Source organism: Gymnoscopelus braueri (assembly GCF_963280865.1).
Source record: "Gymnoscopelus braueri genome assembly, chromosome: 11".
NCBI lineage: Eukaryota > Metazoa > Chordata > Actinopteri > Myctophiformes > Myctophidae > Gymnoscopelus > Gymnoscopelus braueri.
This window is the reverse complement of record NC_137613.1, coordinates 17,179,031-17,197,810: the sequence shown is the minus strand read 5'-3', so window position 1 is coordinate 17,197,810 and position 18,780 is coordinate 17,179,031. Positions and strand designations below refer to the sequence as shown.

At 46.7% G+C, this 18,780-nt stretch overlaps 1 protein-coding gene across 1 annotated transcript in view; it reads right to left on the bottom strand.

Annotated features, from left to right (window-relative positions):
• Nucleotides 1-275: 275 nt before the first annotated feature.
• Nucleotides 276-18,780, bottom strand: part of grin2da (glutamate receptor, ionotropic, N-methyl D-aspartate 2D, a) — a gene marked incomplete at both ends in the record, with an annotated part of 249,084 nt that continues 230,579 nt past the window's right edge. The window contains 4 exons of the mRNA XM_080442541.1: nucleotides 276-3,299; nucleotides 3,339-3,488; nucleotides 15,182-15,352; nucleotides 17,150-17,211. Of these exons, the coding sequence (XP_080298667.1) occupies nucleotides 276-3,299; nucleotides 3,339-3,488; nucleotides 15,182-15,352; nucleotides 17,150-17,211 (3,407 nt within the window). The remainder of the gene's footprint in view (nucleotides 3,300-3,338; nucleotides 3,489-15,181; nucleotides 15,353-17,149; nucleotides 17,212-18,780) is intronic.

The window sequence follows — 18,780 nt, the reverse complement described above, 5'->3', positions numbered from 1 at the left end:
GAAAATCACCGTTACTTGATCTCCGTCACCTGTCTTTCACTCACCCCATCAAGTTTTGTTTGGCTTTGAGTTAGTTCGCTTGTTTGTCTGTATGCTTTTATTTTTGTGCAAGAGGTCTATATGAAAAAGAGCTCAGTGTGTACATTGTACTATCTATACTCTGTGCTGCCTTTTCTGCTGCCGAATTATAACTAGAGCAACACATGGTTCATGAACATTTCAACAGGCAAAATTCTGATCAACACCTGGATTGAGCTTCGAAGATTTTCTAAACCTCACACTTCACTCTCCACGCTTGAGAAGTGTGCCGATCCCCTACGAGAGCAAAGGCTCTTGGCTTTGAGTGGTAAGTGCGGGGACTGGGGGAACCTCTGGGACTGCTGGGGTACTGAGCGCAGCCTCTGATACTGCAACTTGGCGCTGGCTGAGGCCATTGCGGAAGGCTGAGGTGCCCCTGGGGTGGACGATACAACGGAGGGAGACGAGACGGAAGAGGAAGAGGTATGGGGAGGGCCGTGGATTGGGTGGGAGGAAGATGAGGGGGGTGCTGGGAGGGCTGGGAGAGTGGGTGGCAGGTTTGGGATTAAGGTGGGAGGCGGGGAGGATTGTTGCTGTCTTCCTCGGTCTCTGTCCCGCTCGGCTCTCTGCGTCCGCTGCATGCTCAGGTTGGACTGGCTGCCCGACTTGGAGGGGTTCTGTGAGTGGTCAGGTTTGGAGGATGATGAGGAGTGACGTTTGGGTTTTGTGGTGCCACTGAAACTCTGGCAGTGCTGGTACAGCTCCTCCTGGCTCCTGGAGGTCACCCGGGCCCATTTGGAGTGCCCGTGGCGATGATGGGGAGACTGGCAAGAGGTGCAAGTGCCTGAATACCCTCTGCCTTTGTCCTTGGACTTGCGTTTGCCCTTCTTCTCATCCTGCATGTGGAGTTTGTCCACAGACCAGTATCTTCTGGGAGGTGGAGGCGTGAGGGGAGGCGGGGGCCAGCGGGAACCTGACCCCCAGTCTCCTTCTCCTCCTTCTCCTCCTCCACCTCCTCCGCCACTAGATCCCCATCCACTCTCAGCTCCGCCCCAGCCCTCCCCTCGCCCCAGAAATAGGTCGTCTCTGCTGTTGATGCTGCTAACTTTATCCCTGGAGGGGTACGTGCCAAAAAACCAACCTCCTCCACCTATGCCCCCCACCGCCCTGCCTTCATGACCCTCCCAGTACCTTTCGAACTTCCCAAACTCTCCCGAAGATCCGTCATCATCAGAGTATATCCCGACAACCTTATCCCGTTCCCTCTCCTCCTCCAATGTCCTCCCTCCTCCTCGCCTCTTCCCTCGCTCCGATTTCCTCCTCTCCTCCTCGGAATCCTCATCCTCTTCCTCCATTTCTGATTCCCACTCGTGGAAGGACAGTCCCTCCTTGGGAGGCACCGTTCTGCCGTCCCTCCCCAGGAGTGGCCGCTTCTCTCCTTCCTTCCCCACGACCTCCCGGTCTGAGCCTTTGCTCTTCCTGCGTTTGGAGGAGAGAGGAAGCAGGGGGAGGAAGGCGGAGGGAATGATGTCCGAGGACAGATTCCCACCTCCCCAGAACTTGACGGATGTTGGCGTTTTGCTGCTGGAGCTCTGGTAGTGCTTGCTATTCCGTCGTCTGTGGTGCCTCTCTTTCCCTCTGCTGTCCTCCTCGTCATCCCTCTCCTTCTCTTCCCTTTCCCGCCTCCCAATTTCTTCATCAGCAGCACCCGTGATGTTCCAGCCATAGCTCCTGATGGAGCCCACGCTCTTCTTCCGGAAGGAGTCTCGTCTCAGCGGGGGATAGGGCGGGTAGTCCGGCACAGCGACTTTCATCTCCTCCCTCTTCTCTGCGTCCCCGTCCTCTTGCTCTGACCTCTTTCTATCCGTCCTCCTTGTCTTGTCCTCTTTCTTCCTCTTCTTCTTGCCCTTGCGGCGCTTGCGCTCACGTTCACGTTCCCTCTCTTCCCTTTTCTTTTTCTTACGCCCTTTCTTCCGCCTCTTCCGTTCACGCTCCCTCTCCTTATGGTGCCTCTTCTCCGCCCTCAACCCTCCACCTCCAACTCCTCCCTCTCCACGTCCCGTCGTCCTGCCGCGTTCTCTCTCCGCCCACGAGGCCCACCACTCCTGCAGTTGAGCCAGCTGGCTCCCGTTCCTGTCCCTTCCGTACTCTCTTTGTGGTCGCGGCTTGCGTGGCGGGACGGGCGGAGGCGGAGGGCTGCAGGGAAGTGAGCGCGAAGACATGCGGCGTGACCGATTCTTCCGCCGTGAGAGCAAAAGGCTCGATTCCTCCGTCAGCAGGTCTGAGTCATAGTCTTCATCCACCATGAAGTCACGGTCACCCGCCCGGTATCGGAAACTCAGCGAAGAGTCGTAGGAACTGTCACTGGAGCCGGAGGATGGCGAGTTGGTGCGGGAGAGCGAGGCAGATGTCGATGAGGATGAGGAAGATGTTGAGGAGGTGGAGGAGGAAGAAGAGGAGGGGCTAGAACAGAAGGAGTAGAGGCGGCAGGGCGAGGAGGGAGTGGTCGGGGTGTGTGTCGGGGATGACAGGGAGACCGCTAACGGCATAGACGGGGGACGGCGTCCTCTCCTCGCGCCACCCCCATCCCTCATGCCGTACCTTCCCCCTCCTCCCCGCCTGCCCAGGGGAAGGATGTTCTCATAAGTGGGGCCACCGGAGCCCTTTCTCCTCGCCATGCCCAAACTGCCTCGCCTAAATAAGGAGGGCCTTCGCTGTGGGGAGGATGGGATTGGCGGAGGGGGCTTGGATATTAAGTGTCCCGGGGCTTGTGGGGGACCTTTCGGGGGCGGCCGTGGCATCCCTGGCACCTTGGTGCTGCGGGGGTTAACCGTGGGTGTCTGCTGAAGTCCTACCGCCTGCTGGTCAGTGTTGGCCCCCAGCCCCTCTGGATCAATTGGACCATAATAGCGCTTGTACTCATCCAACGCAATGTCTCCTCCTCCACCTGCACCAGTACCACCTTCTCCAGGCAAGGTCCAGTGCTGACCCAGGTTCTGCTGGTACTGCTGCTGCTGCTGGGCCTGAAGTTCTGTAATGCCTCCTGCTATGCCCCCGATACCCACCCCACTACCACCTCCGGCCATAGTTTTGTCAGGCTTTGACCTGTTCCAGCGATCGACCACAGCCAACCGCCGATCATGTCGGGGCAGGAAAGTGGAACAAGGCATAGGGCCTTCTAACAAGGGGCTATTTGAGGGACCCAGGGCCATGGCAGAATGGCCAGTGGTGGGAGGGGATCCAGGGAGCATGGTGGTATAGGCCTGCGCCTGCTGTTGTTGCTGTTGGTAATGCTTCTGCTGCTGCTGTTGCTGCTGCACCATGGCGATGGCGGCGGAGTTGGTCACAGTTGCCGTCACGAGGTGCTGCTGTGCTGGCATGGCAGGGGGCATGGTGGGCACGGTGTGATACTGGGGCAGGGTGCCTCCAGGGCCTGTGTCGTCTTCAAAGTTGCAGCAACTGTACATCCCCTGGGTAGAAAGATAGAAGAAAATTGCAATTATAGGCCAGCAGCAGTACTGAAGGTAATGAGCTATGCGATAGGACAATAATCGTTATTATCGTTTATCGTGATACAAAACCGCTCAAAATAATCGTTATTGTGAAGATTTTGATTTATCGTGAAATTGTCCTCCGTCATACACTAGGAATTAGCTTTTGTTGAGCTGCAGTACCACTTAAACCCTCTAGACTTGATAAAACGGACCTGTAAAGAACGCATTTGGTACGCTCTTATTTAAGTCTACACAAATCGATTCACCAAAAATAGCAAGTAGCATGTAGATTTTTGGCGAACGTTCCCCCCAGAATAAGGATGGGGTGTTCAAGTGGTTCAAAAGTGCCATTTTAAGTTTTAAGCATATTTTGATTATCGAGATTATCGTTAATCGCAATAATTTTTGCAACAATAATCGTGACGTGTCATTTTCATATCGTCACATCCCTATAACGAGCTATCCCACTGAACATAATTGATCCTTGATCATTATCGAAACTGGCTTCAGGAAATTGTTACAGTTAAAAAATTATATTAAGTCAATACATTCTTAAATGCACTTAAATGTAATCCAAACCTGTGAAGAATTCAAGGATTTATCTTTAAAACTGAATTAATTAGATGCCCGAGAAATTAAATCATTATTTGAAGACAGAATTTAAAAAAAAATCCTTTCCTGCATAACCCTTAAACCCATTAAACTGAGTTTTAAGCAGTAGTAACTAAGCATTCATCTGCTGGTAATGATGTAGTAATGATTTATTTATAAATACATGTTTTTTCTTAAAACTTCATAGTGCAGCTTTAAATTGCATACAGTAATTTATGCATTTTTGGAAATGGTGTCCACGCACATGTCAGAAAATGACTTGAAAAATGACATTACAACCGCATAGTTTCATACCTTGAATACCTTGCAAACAATCTGGGAACCCAGAGCCAACTGAAAAGGAAAAACAGCGACCTCTGCTGTTTGTTACTATGTCAGTTGGCTCTGGGCGGAAGAAAACGTAGCACCCGTGCGCAAGGAAACCGGGGTTTTGGTCTGCCTTCACCGCTCCACTTCCGGTGGTGCGACTATGTTTTCAATCCCACTAAGAATATTTCTACACGGAACACTAACACCACTTCTCCCAGAGAACATGGATCATTTGGTTATAAGCCCACTTGTTTCTATGATGAAAGAGCAAGTTAAAATGTGAATATCTTTCCGTGGTTTTGTCTGCTCCGCGGACGCTATTGTTAAATTAGTTTCGGTTGGTTTCCAGTGGGGAAGGATCGACGGACATGTGAATCCCGCCCACTACATTTGATTGGGTAAAGCGCGGCCTGCTGTACACGTTATGACGAACCTCCCCGACAGATTCCAACGCAGAGCAGAATCTGTTCTTGAGAGATTACTTTGCAAATGATTTGGTCAAAATCATGACAAGGTTGCCACACAATCAGAGAGGATTTAGTTTCAACCTGGCCTTATGAATATTGTATTCCTTACTCATCCTCATCTCACAGCATCGGGCTTTATCAGCCGTGTGTTTTAGGGAATTCAGTGCTTGCTCAAACCACCAGCGGTGTAGTTTTATCAGCTCAATGCCTATTCATTCCCACAGACAGGCTAAGTTTTTTTAAAATAAATAATCCATCTATTGTCTCTTTCTTCACATGATGGGAAGACACTCTAAATACTGGCTGTCTTATGAAAAAAAAATACAGGAAATATGTATGGCTGTTTTAGGAAATTCTGGTTAAAATGTACCTAGCGACGCAGAACCAATGCAAATATATTATGGCGGTCCTTCATATTTGGATGATATCCACAAAGCAGTGGCTGTAGGTTTGTTTGCGCTGGTTCTCCACTGTACAAGCCCATACTTAAAATGTAGATGGCACCAGACGTACTGTACCAGTTGGTAGTGGTGGAAAAAGTTAAAAAAAAATTCACTTAAGTAAAAGTATCAATACTGCAATTAAGAAATACTCTAAAAGTAAAAGTAAAAGCCCGGAATTCAGTAAAATTACAAAAGTATTGGTGTCAAAATATACTTAAAGTACAAAAGTAAAAGTACTCATTATGCAGAATGTCCCATTTCACAAGTTTTCAAATGTATAAACATAGCAGATCTACAAGCCCACAATGCGTCGCATTGTGAGCTTGTAGATCGGCTATTTTCAAATGGCCGAAATGTATATAGGGCTGAAGTGGTTAATGTATGTTTTGTAATAATATTCAAAATATACAAAGTAACACATAACTTCAGTTAGTAGTGGGGTAAAAGTACAATATTTTCCTCTGTGATGTTGTGGAGTAGAAGTATAAAGTATTCGCCATGTGTGAGTGACCACTAAAAGGATGGGATGAAAATTTTATATCACCTTTTGGTGCTTTGCTTTCTTTTACATGATTGATTACACGCCCTATAATTACCACCAGGAATTGTTGCTTTTGCCAGAAGTGGGGAAACAAGCAATATTACATTCATTTATCTCTACTGTATATGTTTGGTTGCTGCTTTGCATTCCCGGCAGAATAGCTGGGAAAATATACGTTCAAGTACACAGCAAAGCACTGAACCACAACGAGCTCAGGGCCCAACAGTACACTGTACAATCTTGTCTGACAGTAGCCTTACGGGTCAATTATTACGTTCTCAGTTAAATTAACACCCTGAACTGTGTACTGCCCCCACACCCTTTTAACGTTTTTATTTTTCATCAGCTTGCTTGATTCAATTCAGATTAAAAACACGTCTAAATGTTTTGATTTATTATCATGCATCAAAATATAAGAAATTGTCAATTGCAGTCTACCTTGTGTTTGTTTTTTCGTTTTTCATGCATAGTGTATAGGTATATACCATTGTATACTGTTGTTCTGTTTTTCCGGCGCTTCTCGTTTTCTTTTTCTTGCCTTGTATTGCTGTAAACGACAGTACTTTCTCTCCTAACTCTTTACCTCTGTAACTCTTAACTGCTGTGCTGCCCCTGGGCGACTGATTTGGGATCAATAAAAGGTATCTTATCTATCTAAGCTAGTCTCAGCATAATGAACCCAGTCTTTTTTCTCAGAACTTATTTACAACCTGTTCTTTGACAGACATAGCCTCAAGTAGGTTGGGGGGGAAGTAACCAAACTGTCTTGGGAACCAAACTGTCGCCATGCAGTTAATTCCAGCATGGACCACAGTATGAAGTGTGGACTATAGTAGCAGTAGAGGTGCCATTTCACTTCCTGCCAAGATGCCCTTGGGCAAGACACCGAACCCTCAACCACATGAACCATAATTCTGGGCATGTCATAGACAAACATTTTGGCGAAAGTAGACAAACATTCGTTAAGGGAAGGTGTAGAGGGAGGAAAAGGAGGGGGCAAAATATAGACCTCTGTGGGACTTACTTAAGTAAATGTACTTAGTTACTTTCCACCACTGATTATGCATGCATTGAAACTGCTCCTGCGTGTCACTACATCACTCCTATGCGCCACTACATCACTCCACTACCTGTCTGTGTGTGCATGCCTATAGGCCTGGTGTGTATAGTATATGTCTGTGTTTCAGGCCTAATAGACTATAATAAGGGAGCAGTGGACCAGGGAGTACCCATGTAAATCACTAAGCTTTTTTATTATCTACCCCTCATACAGTGCTACGTGAAGGTGATTCATAATAGCCATCAATATCGGCCCCATCTTAACGACGAATGGCCCGCGGGGCTCCAGTAAATCTCTGTTCCTCCTCCCCGCACCGCCGATGGAGAGAGAGAGAGCGCAATAATAGCCGTCCAGGAGGTATGAATCAGAGGGCAGCGGAGGCCAGTGAAGACCTGGTGGTGAAGACACACCTGATGGTGACCGGCGGTGGACAACGTACTACGCAACCCCAGACTGTACTGGAGTCAAAGCATAGATAGGGGGGCCTTTGAGGGGTCATTTTTCAATTTCATTTTTCTTTATTTTTTAATTTTTTATAAATGTTTTTGTTTTTTTAATTAAAAAAAACATAAAAAGACAAATTAAAAAGTGATTTAAACAGGTGTCACAGCAGAATATCATTTCCTTACTACAGATATCAGTAGGACAACAATCTGGGAATCCTAGCAGAATCTGTCTTGAGACATTAGTAGGACAATGCAATATTGGGGCAGCAGTTCTCAACCTGTGGGTGATTTGGGGGGGGGGGGGTCCCCGGATGACAGTGAAGTGACAATTTAAGACTATTAAGACCTTTTTCATACCTAAAAAAAGACCATTACTGCATCAAAAGTATTCAACAAACTATGCTATAAAAACTGGTCAAACATTGGCCAAGTTGTCAAATAATATAAGAAGGAGGCAAAACATTTTTAAAATAGCTGACAACTTGTGTTGCGAGACACCCACAATTATGCGAATATACGCAAAAATTCGGACTCGTTCCGAATAATTAAAAGACGCTTTTTCGCTTCGCTTTTTCGCCCTGGAAGCTTGCATTGACTTTATAAGGTTTTTTAAAAAACATATTATTCGCATGAAAAAATCGCCCCCGGTGTGTAAGGAGCTTTATCAGCTTACAACAAAATGTAATGCCTCAACTCCTACAATTCCAAATGCTTATCGGGGTGGGGGGGGTCTCTCTCTCTCTCTCTAGGTCGTCCTCAGACGAGCCCTCCATCGTTGCTTCCATTCATCCCGACTCTCCATACATCTGGCCAGCTCATTGGTGCTATGGGCTCCTGCATCCTTCTTGAGCGTGTCCACATATGTTGGTGTGGGGCGTCCTCTTGACCGGTGCCCATGTGTTGGTTCCCACAGCACCAGTTTGCTGGCTGGCAGCTCTCGGTGCCTTTGGCAGTGTCCTGCTAGTCTCATTCTCCTTACAGCAATCTTCTCGCTCACCCTTGGTATTCCCTCATACAGGATTATGTTGGTAACATGCGCACTCTTGCTGATGTTAAGCACTGCACGCAGCATCCTGGTGTAGCACCCGTCCAGGGACTTCTCAAGGGCTGGTTTCAGGGTCCAGCATTCACTGCCATAGAGAAGAACGGACTCTACTGTCGCGTAGAAGAAGCTGAGTTTGATTTGGCGGGGGAGATAGGAGTTCCATACACTGGTCATGCCATTCAGGGCCCTCCATGCAATTGCCTTCCTCACTTTAAGATCTTGCTCAGTTGAGTTGACCCATGAGCCCAGGTATTTGAAGTCCTCGACTTCTTTCAGCACAGTGCCTCCTGCTGTAGTCAGAGGTTGATGTTCTGGTGGAACGTTGTAGGTGAGGACCTCAGTTTTCTTGGCGTTTAGCCTGAGGCCGACCTTGGCGCACTCTAGCTCTACCCTGTTCAGTAGTTCTTGTGCTTGTTCCACGTTGTCAGAGAGCAAACTGATGTCATCCGCATAGTCAAGGTCTGTGAGGACCACTGCGGGGTGTCGCCTCGACTTCCTTGGCGTTAGTGTGAAGCCAAGTTCCTGCTCTCGCCCACTGATTGCTTTCCTGAGCGCATAATCGAGGACTATAATGAAGAGAAAGGGGGCTAGTGTATCCCCTTGCATAACCCCAGCCAGGATGTCAAACTCCTCGCTGTTGCCGTCTGGGGTCACCACCTTGGCCCTTGTTCCTGCGTACATGGACTCTATTGCTCGGAGTAGGTTGGGAGGAATCCGGTATGCCTTCAGGATCTTCACCATCATGCCTCGGTGGATCGTGTCAAATGCCTTTTTGAAGTCTATAAAGCATAGGACTGCAGTCAGGTTGTCCCTCTTTACCTCCTCAATCATTCTCCTAAGTGCCAAGATCTGAGCTGTTGTAGTTCGTCCCTCTCGGAAGCCGTTCTGATTCTCCCTCAGGTGAGGGTCAATTGCTTGCCGGACCCTGTTTAGGATCATGCGGTTGTAAGCTTTAGCAATGATGCATGTCAGACTGATGCCTCGGTAGTTGTCCGGCTTTGAGAGGTCCCCGGATTTGGGCACTGGGATGATGTTTGACAGAGACCACATGTCAGGCCGCCGGTGCAACAGGGCAAGGTTACAGAACTCTAGAATGATGTCGTCGAGATCACAGTTCTTCAGGACCTCTGGGGGAATGCCATCTGGACCGGGACTTTTTCCCACTTTCACTGTGGTTTTCGCCCTGGCGAGCTCCCCAGGCGTGAAGGGACCATCATCGATTTCCAGGTCCGGGAGGACTGGCGGCACATCTTCCGCAACTGCTTCTGCCGACTCTCCCAGCAGCCTCTGGAAGTGGCTGAACCAGGTCTTTACCCTCTCCTCAGGGCTGTGTCCCTTGACCTGTCCCTCCTTGGTCCTCTTCCTCCCAGTCATCTCGTTGATGACCCTCCAGGCCTCTCCATATTTCTGGTCACCCTGCGCTTCCTGCACTCTCTGCACTTTCTCCATCAGCTCCTCCCCTTTGATGGTGTCGTATGTGTTGAACAGAAGATGCTTGGCTTCATTCAGCTTCATACGTCTCTCCACAGTTGGCTCCTTCTCAAATATGAGACGGGCTTCCTCCATCTTCGCCGTGCCGCTACCACCCCTGGGTGCTTGGATCGCAGGGAAGTACGGACTCTCTCCATCATGGGTACACACAGTTTGGTCGCCTCCTCGTTGGCAGCAACGAAACGCATGTATTCGCTGCTGGGATCCGCTCCCATATCCAGCTGCTGGAGTCGCTTCCTCACCTCCTCTGTGTACCTGGTTTGGAGGCCAGGGTCGCTGGAGAGCGCTTTCCAGTTATACCGGATCCTGGGGCTTGGTTTGGGGGCCCTGAAGCTCAGACGCACCTTCATTGAGACCACTCGGTGGTCTGAGCCCACAGTACTGAATGTGGAGTATGGTTCTGCATTCATAATGGAGTTCCTCCACTTCTTCCTCACAAGGATGTAATCCAACTGTCTCAGCGTACCAGTGGCTCTATCTCGGAAGGTCCACCTCTTTCCTATCCTCTTCCGGAAGATGGTATTTGCCAGTAGCTCGTGTTCTGTGAGGAAGGCAGTGAGGTAGGCGCCATTGCGGTTAGTAGAGTCGTGGTAAGGGAAGGGTGTGTCCTCTGGTCCAAGCCTTGCGTTGAAGTCCCCAAGGATTGCCAGGAAGTTGTGGGCTGGGACGTCTCGGACCGCTGTTACCAGGTCCTCAAAGAACTCCTCCATGTCCTTTGGTGGTGCCACGTTGGTGGGCGAGTACACGACTATCACTGTTGTTACTGGATTGCCCGAAAACTCTGCGATCAGGATCCTGTTGGTGTGGTAGTGAACCCAACGGAGAGCCTTACGCGCCCGAGAACCCAGCATTAACCCTACACCGCCTGTTGCGGCCTGGGCCTCGTTTCGCCACGCTGATGCAGAGATGAACATGCTTCTCTCCACTCTGCGGTACACGATCCGGTCGTCAGTGTGCACTCTCCTGTGTGGGGTGGGGGGGGTTCCCAGTTCAAATATGATTATTTTGGGGGGGTCCCCAGTTCAAATATGATTATTTTTGGGGGGTCACAGCCTGAAAAGGTTGAGAATCACTGGGCTATTGCATTGTTGCTAGTACAGTCTTGTGGAACATGGCCACACCAACATGTCGCTGCTTGTACCTGTGTGAGGGAATGACAAATTGGATCTCTTGGATCTCTAATCACCCGGGATCCCCAGACAGTCCTGGATAGCAACGCTATGTGACCGTGTCCCGAGGTATACAGTGATGGGTGAGCTCACAGCTAGGGCTACTCCATGGTGTAACTGTGCAAAACAGCTCGAGTGTACAGTAAGTTTTCGTTTTAACCCATTAAGACCGGGAAAGCATCTGTCATTTTAGATTTGAACCACTTTAACCAATATTTTATACTTTGGCTATTTTTGAAAAATGTGGGTTTTAAGCGAATATTTGTAACTCAAATCTTTGCTTCTGGGGAGGTCCCTGGAACTAAATATTTTGAGATGGGGGTCCGTGGGCAAATACTTATAATTTTGGGTGGTCCTTGACATGAAAAAGTTTGAGAACCACTGATATTACAGCAACACATGTTTTTCAGAAAACTGTTAGGATTTAGAAGACATTTGTAGAATCGGCCTCAGGCCCTAATGGGTTAAACACAGTATCAGCAGAAGTTGTGTGGCATGGCGGGTAAGCAGTGGACTCAGTGCAGTGTGAAATTGGAAGCTGTCTGACTCGTAGACTGGGTTTTAGGCTGGCCTCTGTATAAGGCTATGTATGGTGTGTGAGCTCCTTAAAGCAAAAGCAAAGCTTAGAAATTCCGAGCATACAAAATATATACAGTAACTTTTTTTGAGCATTGGATGAAATCAAATTCAGTGAAGTAGAGGTAAGTCAAGCGAGCGGTGCGATGAAATAATGACACAAGGACTTGAATTGATCGAATTATTCTGCTATAGTTGCAGATTTCCCGCTCCAATAGTTTGCCCTGCCTTCGACCTCCCCTCATTTATCTTTATTCCTTCACCTCCTATATAGCCTCATGCCAACCTAAGCCCCCTGTCCATCCCTCCTACCGCCACCCCCAGTCCATCCTTACCCCTAGCCATCAAAAAGTGTGACCCCTTACCCTCCTTCAAAACCGCCATAAAAGAGCACCTATCTGCTATTTGCAACAGGACTTTATACTGTAGTCTTCCAGCTTGCCAAAATAAATGACCCCCCCACTGTTTTTCTATACTTTTACTGCTCCTAGTAATGATGATTTATTGCATAGTATTGTATGTCCTCGTTACTGTATATGTCTTGATTAATTAAATACATAGGACCACAATGCAAACAAGCCCTTTCAGAGCTTTTTGTGTTATCCTTTTAGCATTATTGAATAACTGTAGGCCTACTTTTTTGCAAACTGTTAATAAAGTATTCAATCAATCAAAACCCATTCTTGTGGGGACGTTTGGCCCTCACAAGAATACACACACACACACACACACACACACACACACACACACACACACACACACACACACACACACACACACACACACACACACACACACACACGGCTCACCTCCTATACAGAGCCACAGTGTAAGAATCTTTACTCGCTTTCTCACTTTACTCACTCGTTCTCATGCCCGCCGTCTCATGCCCGTTCGCCCTCCTCTCCTCTCCTCTCCTCTCCTCTCATCTCCCCTCACCTCGTCTCGTCCTTAATTCCCTCTGCCTCTCCCTCCATTCTGATAGCGCCAGAAAGTGACTCCACTATAATTGTAACAGACCCGTCTTCTCCAAAGTCTCTCATCTCCCAGCTGATAACTTGACAAAATAACTCCATTAAATTGTAATTGAACCATCAGTCAGCCAGTCAGCAGGGGTCCCTGTGGGCCCTCTGCAGAGGAGCGCTGTAGTTCTCTCTCCTCCTCTACCTTCTCCTACAGCAAGGGTTCCCAAAATGTTCAGGCTGTGACCCCCCAGAATAATCATATTTGAACTGGGGACCCCCGCACCCTGAAAAGCACTTGGAATTGTAGGCATTACATTTAGTTTGATAAATATTGTCTATTTTCACTATATGTTTGCCTCTTTCTAACGTAATATTTGACCATTTGGCCAATTTGGTATTAATAAGGTCTTAAAGGTCATTTAATTGTAACTGTAAAAATGTGCAGATACCCTGTATGTATTCTGTATGTTGGTTTGTTTACTGTTGAGTGAGAAAACAATGTTGCACATTAAGATAATCATTTGGGAAACACTGTCCCACAGCACCTTCCTCACCTTTTCATCTCAATATTTCACGAGATATATATATATACGTTTAAACCCTCCAGAATTTGGGCAATCCACAGAGTATACTCTAAACATTTACAGAGGTACAGTACGGTAAATGTACTTTGTCACCGTCTACCACTGGGTATGGATTAGACTTCACTGGGCAGTGGATTCACTTCAAGTTCATCTTCGCAGTTAAAGCGTAAATAACTCCTACCGTAAGTCAAAGTTAATGTCATTCAGTGACAGATCCAATTCTGCTCAATTGCCACCATTCAAAACAAGTATTGCTAAACTACAAGACCACCAAGTGGTGAAAGAAGTACTCCGATATTTACTCAAGTAAAAGCAGCGATACCACAATATAAAAATACTCTGTTACAAGTAAAAGGCCTGTGTTCAAAATGTTACTTGAGTAAAAGTACAAAAGTATTCAAATATAAAGTACCAAAAGTAAAAGTACTAATGTTTGAAAATAGCAGATCTACAAGCTCACAATGCGTCGCATTGTGAGCTTGTAGATCGGCTATTTTCAAATAGCCTTTGTATAAAATAGGGCTAAAGTGGTTAATGTGTGTTTTATAATATAATAATTTATATCTGCAAAGTAACTATAAACTAAAGTTTTCAAATAATTGTAGTGGAGTAAAAGTACAATATTTGCCTCTGAGATGTAGTGGAGTAGAAAAAAATATATATAGCAAATTGGAAATACTCTAGTAAAGTAAAAAGTAACTCCAAACTGTACTTAAGTACAGTACTTAAGTACATGTACAGTACTTAGTTACTTTCCACCACTGCCATCAGCTAATACAGGCTATCCAGCCCTGCTACACCCCATAGGCACATTGCATCAGCTAATACAGGCTATGATCCAGCCCTGCTACACCCCATCAGCACACTGCCATCAGCTAATACAGGCTATGATCCAGCCCGACTACACCCCCGTCGGCACATTGCCATCAGCTAATACAGGCTGACAGCCTGGCCAAGCCTCTAGGTGACCTCTTCCCTTCTCCCATGCTGTGGGATGAGCTCCCTCTGTCAGTCAGGACTGAAAAGTCACTCCCAATGTTCGGCCTCAGTCTGAAAACTCCATTCTTCACACTGCACCTCAACCTCAGCATGAGGATGATTCAATCACCCAGTCACACTCTGCGTGCTTCTAGCCTGTCTGGAGATGACTTTTTATCTTCGCATCCGACACGTCGCATCACACCTCGTCGCATCACACATCACACATCGTTGTATCATGACGGGTTGTGAGCTTGTAGATCGGCTATTTTCAAAAGGCCAAAGTTTAAATGGGGCTGAAGTGGTTAATGTATGTTTTGTAATAATAATAATCAAATCTGCAAAGTAACTATAGTGACTAAAGTTTTCACATAATTGTAGTGGAGTAAAAGTACAACATTTTCCTCTGAGATGTAGTGGGGTAGAAGAAAGTGAAAAATACCGCAAAATTGTACGTAAGTACAGTACTTCAGCAAATGTAATTAGTTACTTTAAACCACTGCAAAACATACATTTACTGATAAATGATGATGCACATTAGTATTACAGGTTAAGCTACATCACCAACTGATTGTGAAATGGGGCATTGAGCATAATGAGTACTTGAGATGACAATACTTGTACTTTCACTGAAGTTTCTACAGTACATTGTGGTATTGCAAATTGTACTTCCCATGCCTCCTCACAGATATTTCTGTCTTTTTAAATATCAGTCAGACAGACAGACAGACAGACAGACAGACAGACAGACAGACAGACAGACAGACACACACACACACACCCCCACACACACACACACACACACACACCCCCACACACACACACACACACACACACACACACACACACACACACACACACACACACACACACACACACACACACACACACACACACACACACACACACACACACACACACACACACACACACACACACACACACACACACACGCCTTCCCTGCCCCTCCCTCCCTCCCTTACCCTGCTGATGGCCAGGAGGAAGTCCATTCCGCCAGAGCGGCTCATGCAGTGCCGCAGCTTCCAGTAGACCAGGTGCTCCCAGGCGAAGACCAGCAGGCTGAGGCCCATGGCCACCAGCAGCATGTAGAACACCCCCGCCATGTTGTCTATGTCCAACTTACTGCTCATCACCTGGAGGAGGAGAGGAGAGGAGAGGAGAGGAGAGGAGAGGAGAGGGGAGGGGAGGGGAGGGGAGGGGAGGGGAGGGGAGGGGAGGGGAGAGGAGAGGAGAGGAGAGGGGAGGAGGGGAGAGGAGAGGAGAGGAGAGGAGAGGAGAGGAGAGGAGAGGAGAGGAGAGGAGAGGAGAGGAGAGGGGAGGAGGGGAGAGGAGAGGAGACAGGAGGAGGGGAGAGGAGAGGAAGTTGAGGAAAAGAGAACAGAGAAAATGAAAATGATGGATGGGTGGGATATAAGGGGGGCAGTTGAAAGAAGAGAGGAAGGGAAGAGGATGAAAGAGAGGAGAAGGTTAGAGAAAAGGAGTGGAGGAGATGGCGGCATTGAAGGAAGGAGAGAGGGAAAGAGATGGGGCGGATACCAGTTGAGAAATGGGAAGAGGGTGGAAAATAAATGAGAAGATGAGGATATTTATTATTACTAAGGGGGCCGATTTGTCCAGGAGACAGGAGATAAGAACTTAATTACATCCACAAGTACGATGCAGACCTCTGTTTTCATTATCTGTATGATCTTTATAGAACCACTGCCCATTCATCGATCAGGTCAACACAGCTGGCACACAACACGTCTTTATCTTTAGGGACTGAGAGTCCACTATTTGCAAATTAGTGGACAAATGGATTTTGGACGTTTTTTTATTCTAATCTTTATAGGGCAGCCAAATAAAACATCTGTTATGGGCAGCCAGTGTGAACATAGTATAGCCTTATACTTCATGGGCCAGGCCAGGTTTTGGTAACACCTATGGTGGCAAACTCTCTCAAAACAAAGTAACACTTTGTTCGTAGCGTCGCGACACATAACCCCCATTTTTGGGACCATCATTGTTATCATCTATTGTAATGAATCACACATAAAATAACCCGTGCATAGACTATAATATACAGTACAACGAACGTAAACAGGTTCTATGACTTTGTCCATAGTATTCTGTGCCACTGTCATGGCAGGCTCTGTGGTGGACCAAATTGCAATGGAAACAAACTCAATGGATTTTGTGTCCTCAAAATGTGCTGAATCCAAATAACTACATTGTTAAATGAACAAAACACAACTTTGACTTCAATCCTTTACGTTGTGGTTTGAGTCATTTCGAGTGACTAGGCTTTTGCCATCATTATAGACCCATGCCTCATTTATTGCCTTTTTTATAGCGTTATAAAAATGAAGCTCATTTATAATAAGATTATGAAACCTGGTCACAGTACTGCCAGGCATGGCCAGTTTCTGAAGACAATGGAGACACTGCATGGCTGTTAGCCAAACAGCTTGACCCTGGCTAATGAAGACATACGGCAGAGAACATTTTAATGTCACCCCATCATATATTTAAATGCATACCATGATCCATTTGCTGCATGTACTGTAGGGCAATGTGGTTGCATGCACTACTGTAAATTGCCGGGACACTTTTATAGTCACGTGGGACTGTTTCTTTCATTTGTTGACAGCCAGGTTGAATTAAGTCTTAAATCCAAAGTGCAAAATTTGCCCTGGCAGTGGATGACTATTAACTGTCTTTGCTGGCACAGAGCTAATCTCAGTAGACCTTGTCTGCACTACAAGCTCATATGTAAGAAACTGAATGAATTATTTGAAGGGAATAAGGTATTATAAGTGCTCTGCACTCTTAGTTCAAGCAACTGGGGTGAACAAAGACGGCAATCTTCTTTCACAACAAAGAAAAGTGTAGTGAATCTTGCAGCCTCGGGATTCGCACAGCATTCAGCAGATCCATATTGTGTGTTATACCTCAATCTTGTCGTTGTGGCAGATGCCCGACAGCCAGAGTCGCTCCAGCATGTCAATCTCATCTGCAAGTTGAAAAGGGACAAGGGAAAAAGGGACGGATCAGGAAGCACGGGGGAGAGAGAGGTTGGAGGAGGAGAAATGGAGGTGAGGTCGGGAGAGGAGAGAGAAAACATGTCATCAATATTTATAAAATAAATAACACAGGCTGACCCCCAGTTTGATTCCAGCTGGAGAGGTGTTGCAAGTCCTTCCCCCTCTTTGCCCTCAGTTTACTGCCTCTCTACTCTCTAAATCGTTGGTTCTCAAAGTGGGGTCCAGGGACCCCCAGGGGTCCTTGGGGGGGTACCAGGGGATCGTGAATATTCGTGCAAATGTTTGAATATACATTTTTTAAAGCGAACATTTGTAACTCAAATCTTTGCTTCTGGGGGTCCCTGGAACAAAATATGTTGAGATGGGGGTCTGTGGCCAAATACATATCATTTTGGGGGTCCTTGACATGAAAACGTTTGAGAACCACTGCTCTAATTAAAGCAAAAAATCTGCCAAAACAAATACATTGTTTTAATATATATTCTATAACTGCAAAACGATGCCGAATTTTATGTTGGGAAGTAATAAACGGTCCCAATTTATTGTGCAAAGACTGAAACGTCCCCTAACTAAATGAATCAAAGCCAGTGCTCATGCATATTAAACCAACTGTTTATAGCCACAGGCACAACCATCACATAATACTTACTACTAGCTTTTCTGCAGACACGTTACATAAACAGAACCAAAACTTCATTACGGCAATAGAAATACAAATAGTGTCTAAAAAAAGACGTCTAAAAGCAATACAAAATAGAACAGTAAAACAAAAAAACAAAAAAACTGGAGGTGGGGGATTAGCTGGGGAAAGCAAGTCTGAAGAGGTGGGTGCAGATTTAAACGATGAAGTATTCCACAGAGCAGCAACCCCTTTCACCCTCGGGAGCTTGGTCCTGGCGACCTCCCCCTTTGCTGTAGCTCCAGGTCACATAGTATTACCATCTAATGATGGCTAAATTGTTTACCCATGTCTGAACAACACCATATTAAAAATGTAAAGGTATAGTCCCGGGATCCAGATGTCTGTAATTTCTACAGAGTGGTAAAATTAAAAGCACCAGTTTAGATCAAAGGTTTTGACAGCCTGCGGCAAATTTCTATTTGTTTCGGGGTCTGACCCCGATCAAAAAGTATATAAAGCTTTGTGTGGCTTGGATGAGGGAGTCTGGGCCAATGATTAGCACTTCAAATTAGTTAATTAGCATCCATTTCTTTTAAATACATCAGGCAGGTGGTGAGGGCGGGAGTGGGTGGTAGCAGTAATAGTTTTGGACGGGAGGTAGAGCTGTGTCATCGCCCGAAGGGCTTTCACGCAGCATCAACAGTACCTGCATAAATCACTTTTTTTGTTTTTGTTTTAAAGAGGAGAAAGTGAAATACGACAGTCCATGAGTGTGCTTGGGCGGCACAGGGGGTAAAGTTCCTGTCCGACAACGCAGAGAATAGTGCTCTGAATCCATCGCGTTGATTCCGGCTTGGCCAAATGTCCATACGAGCACATTCGGACAGGATTACGCGAGGGGAGCCAGGCGGGGAAG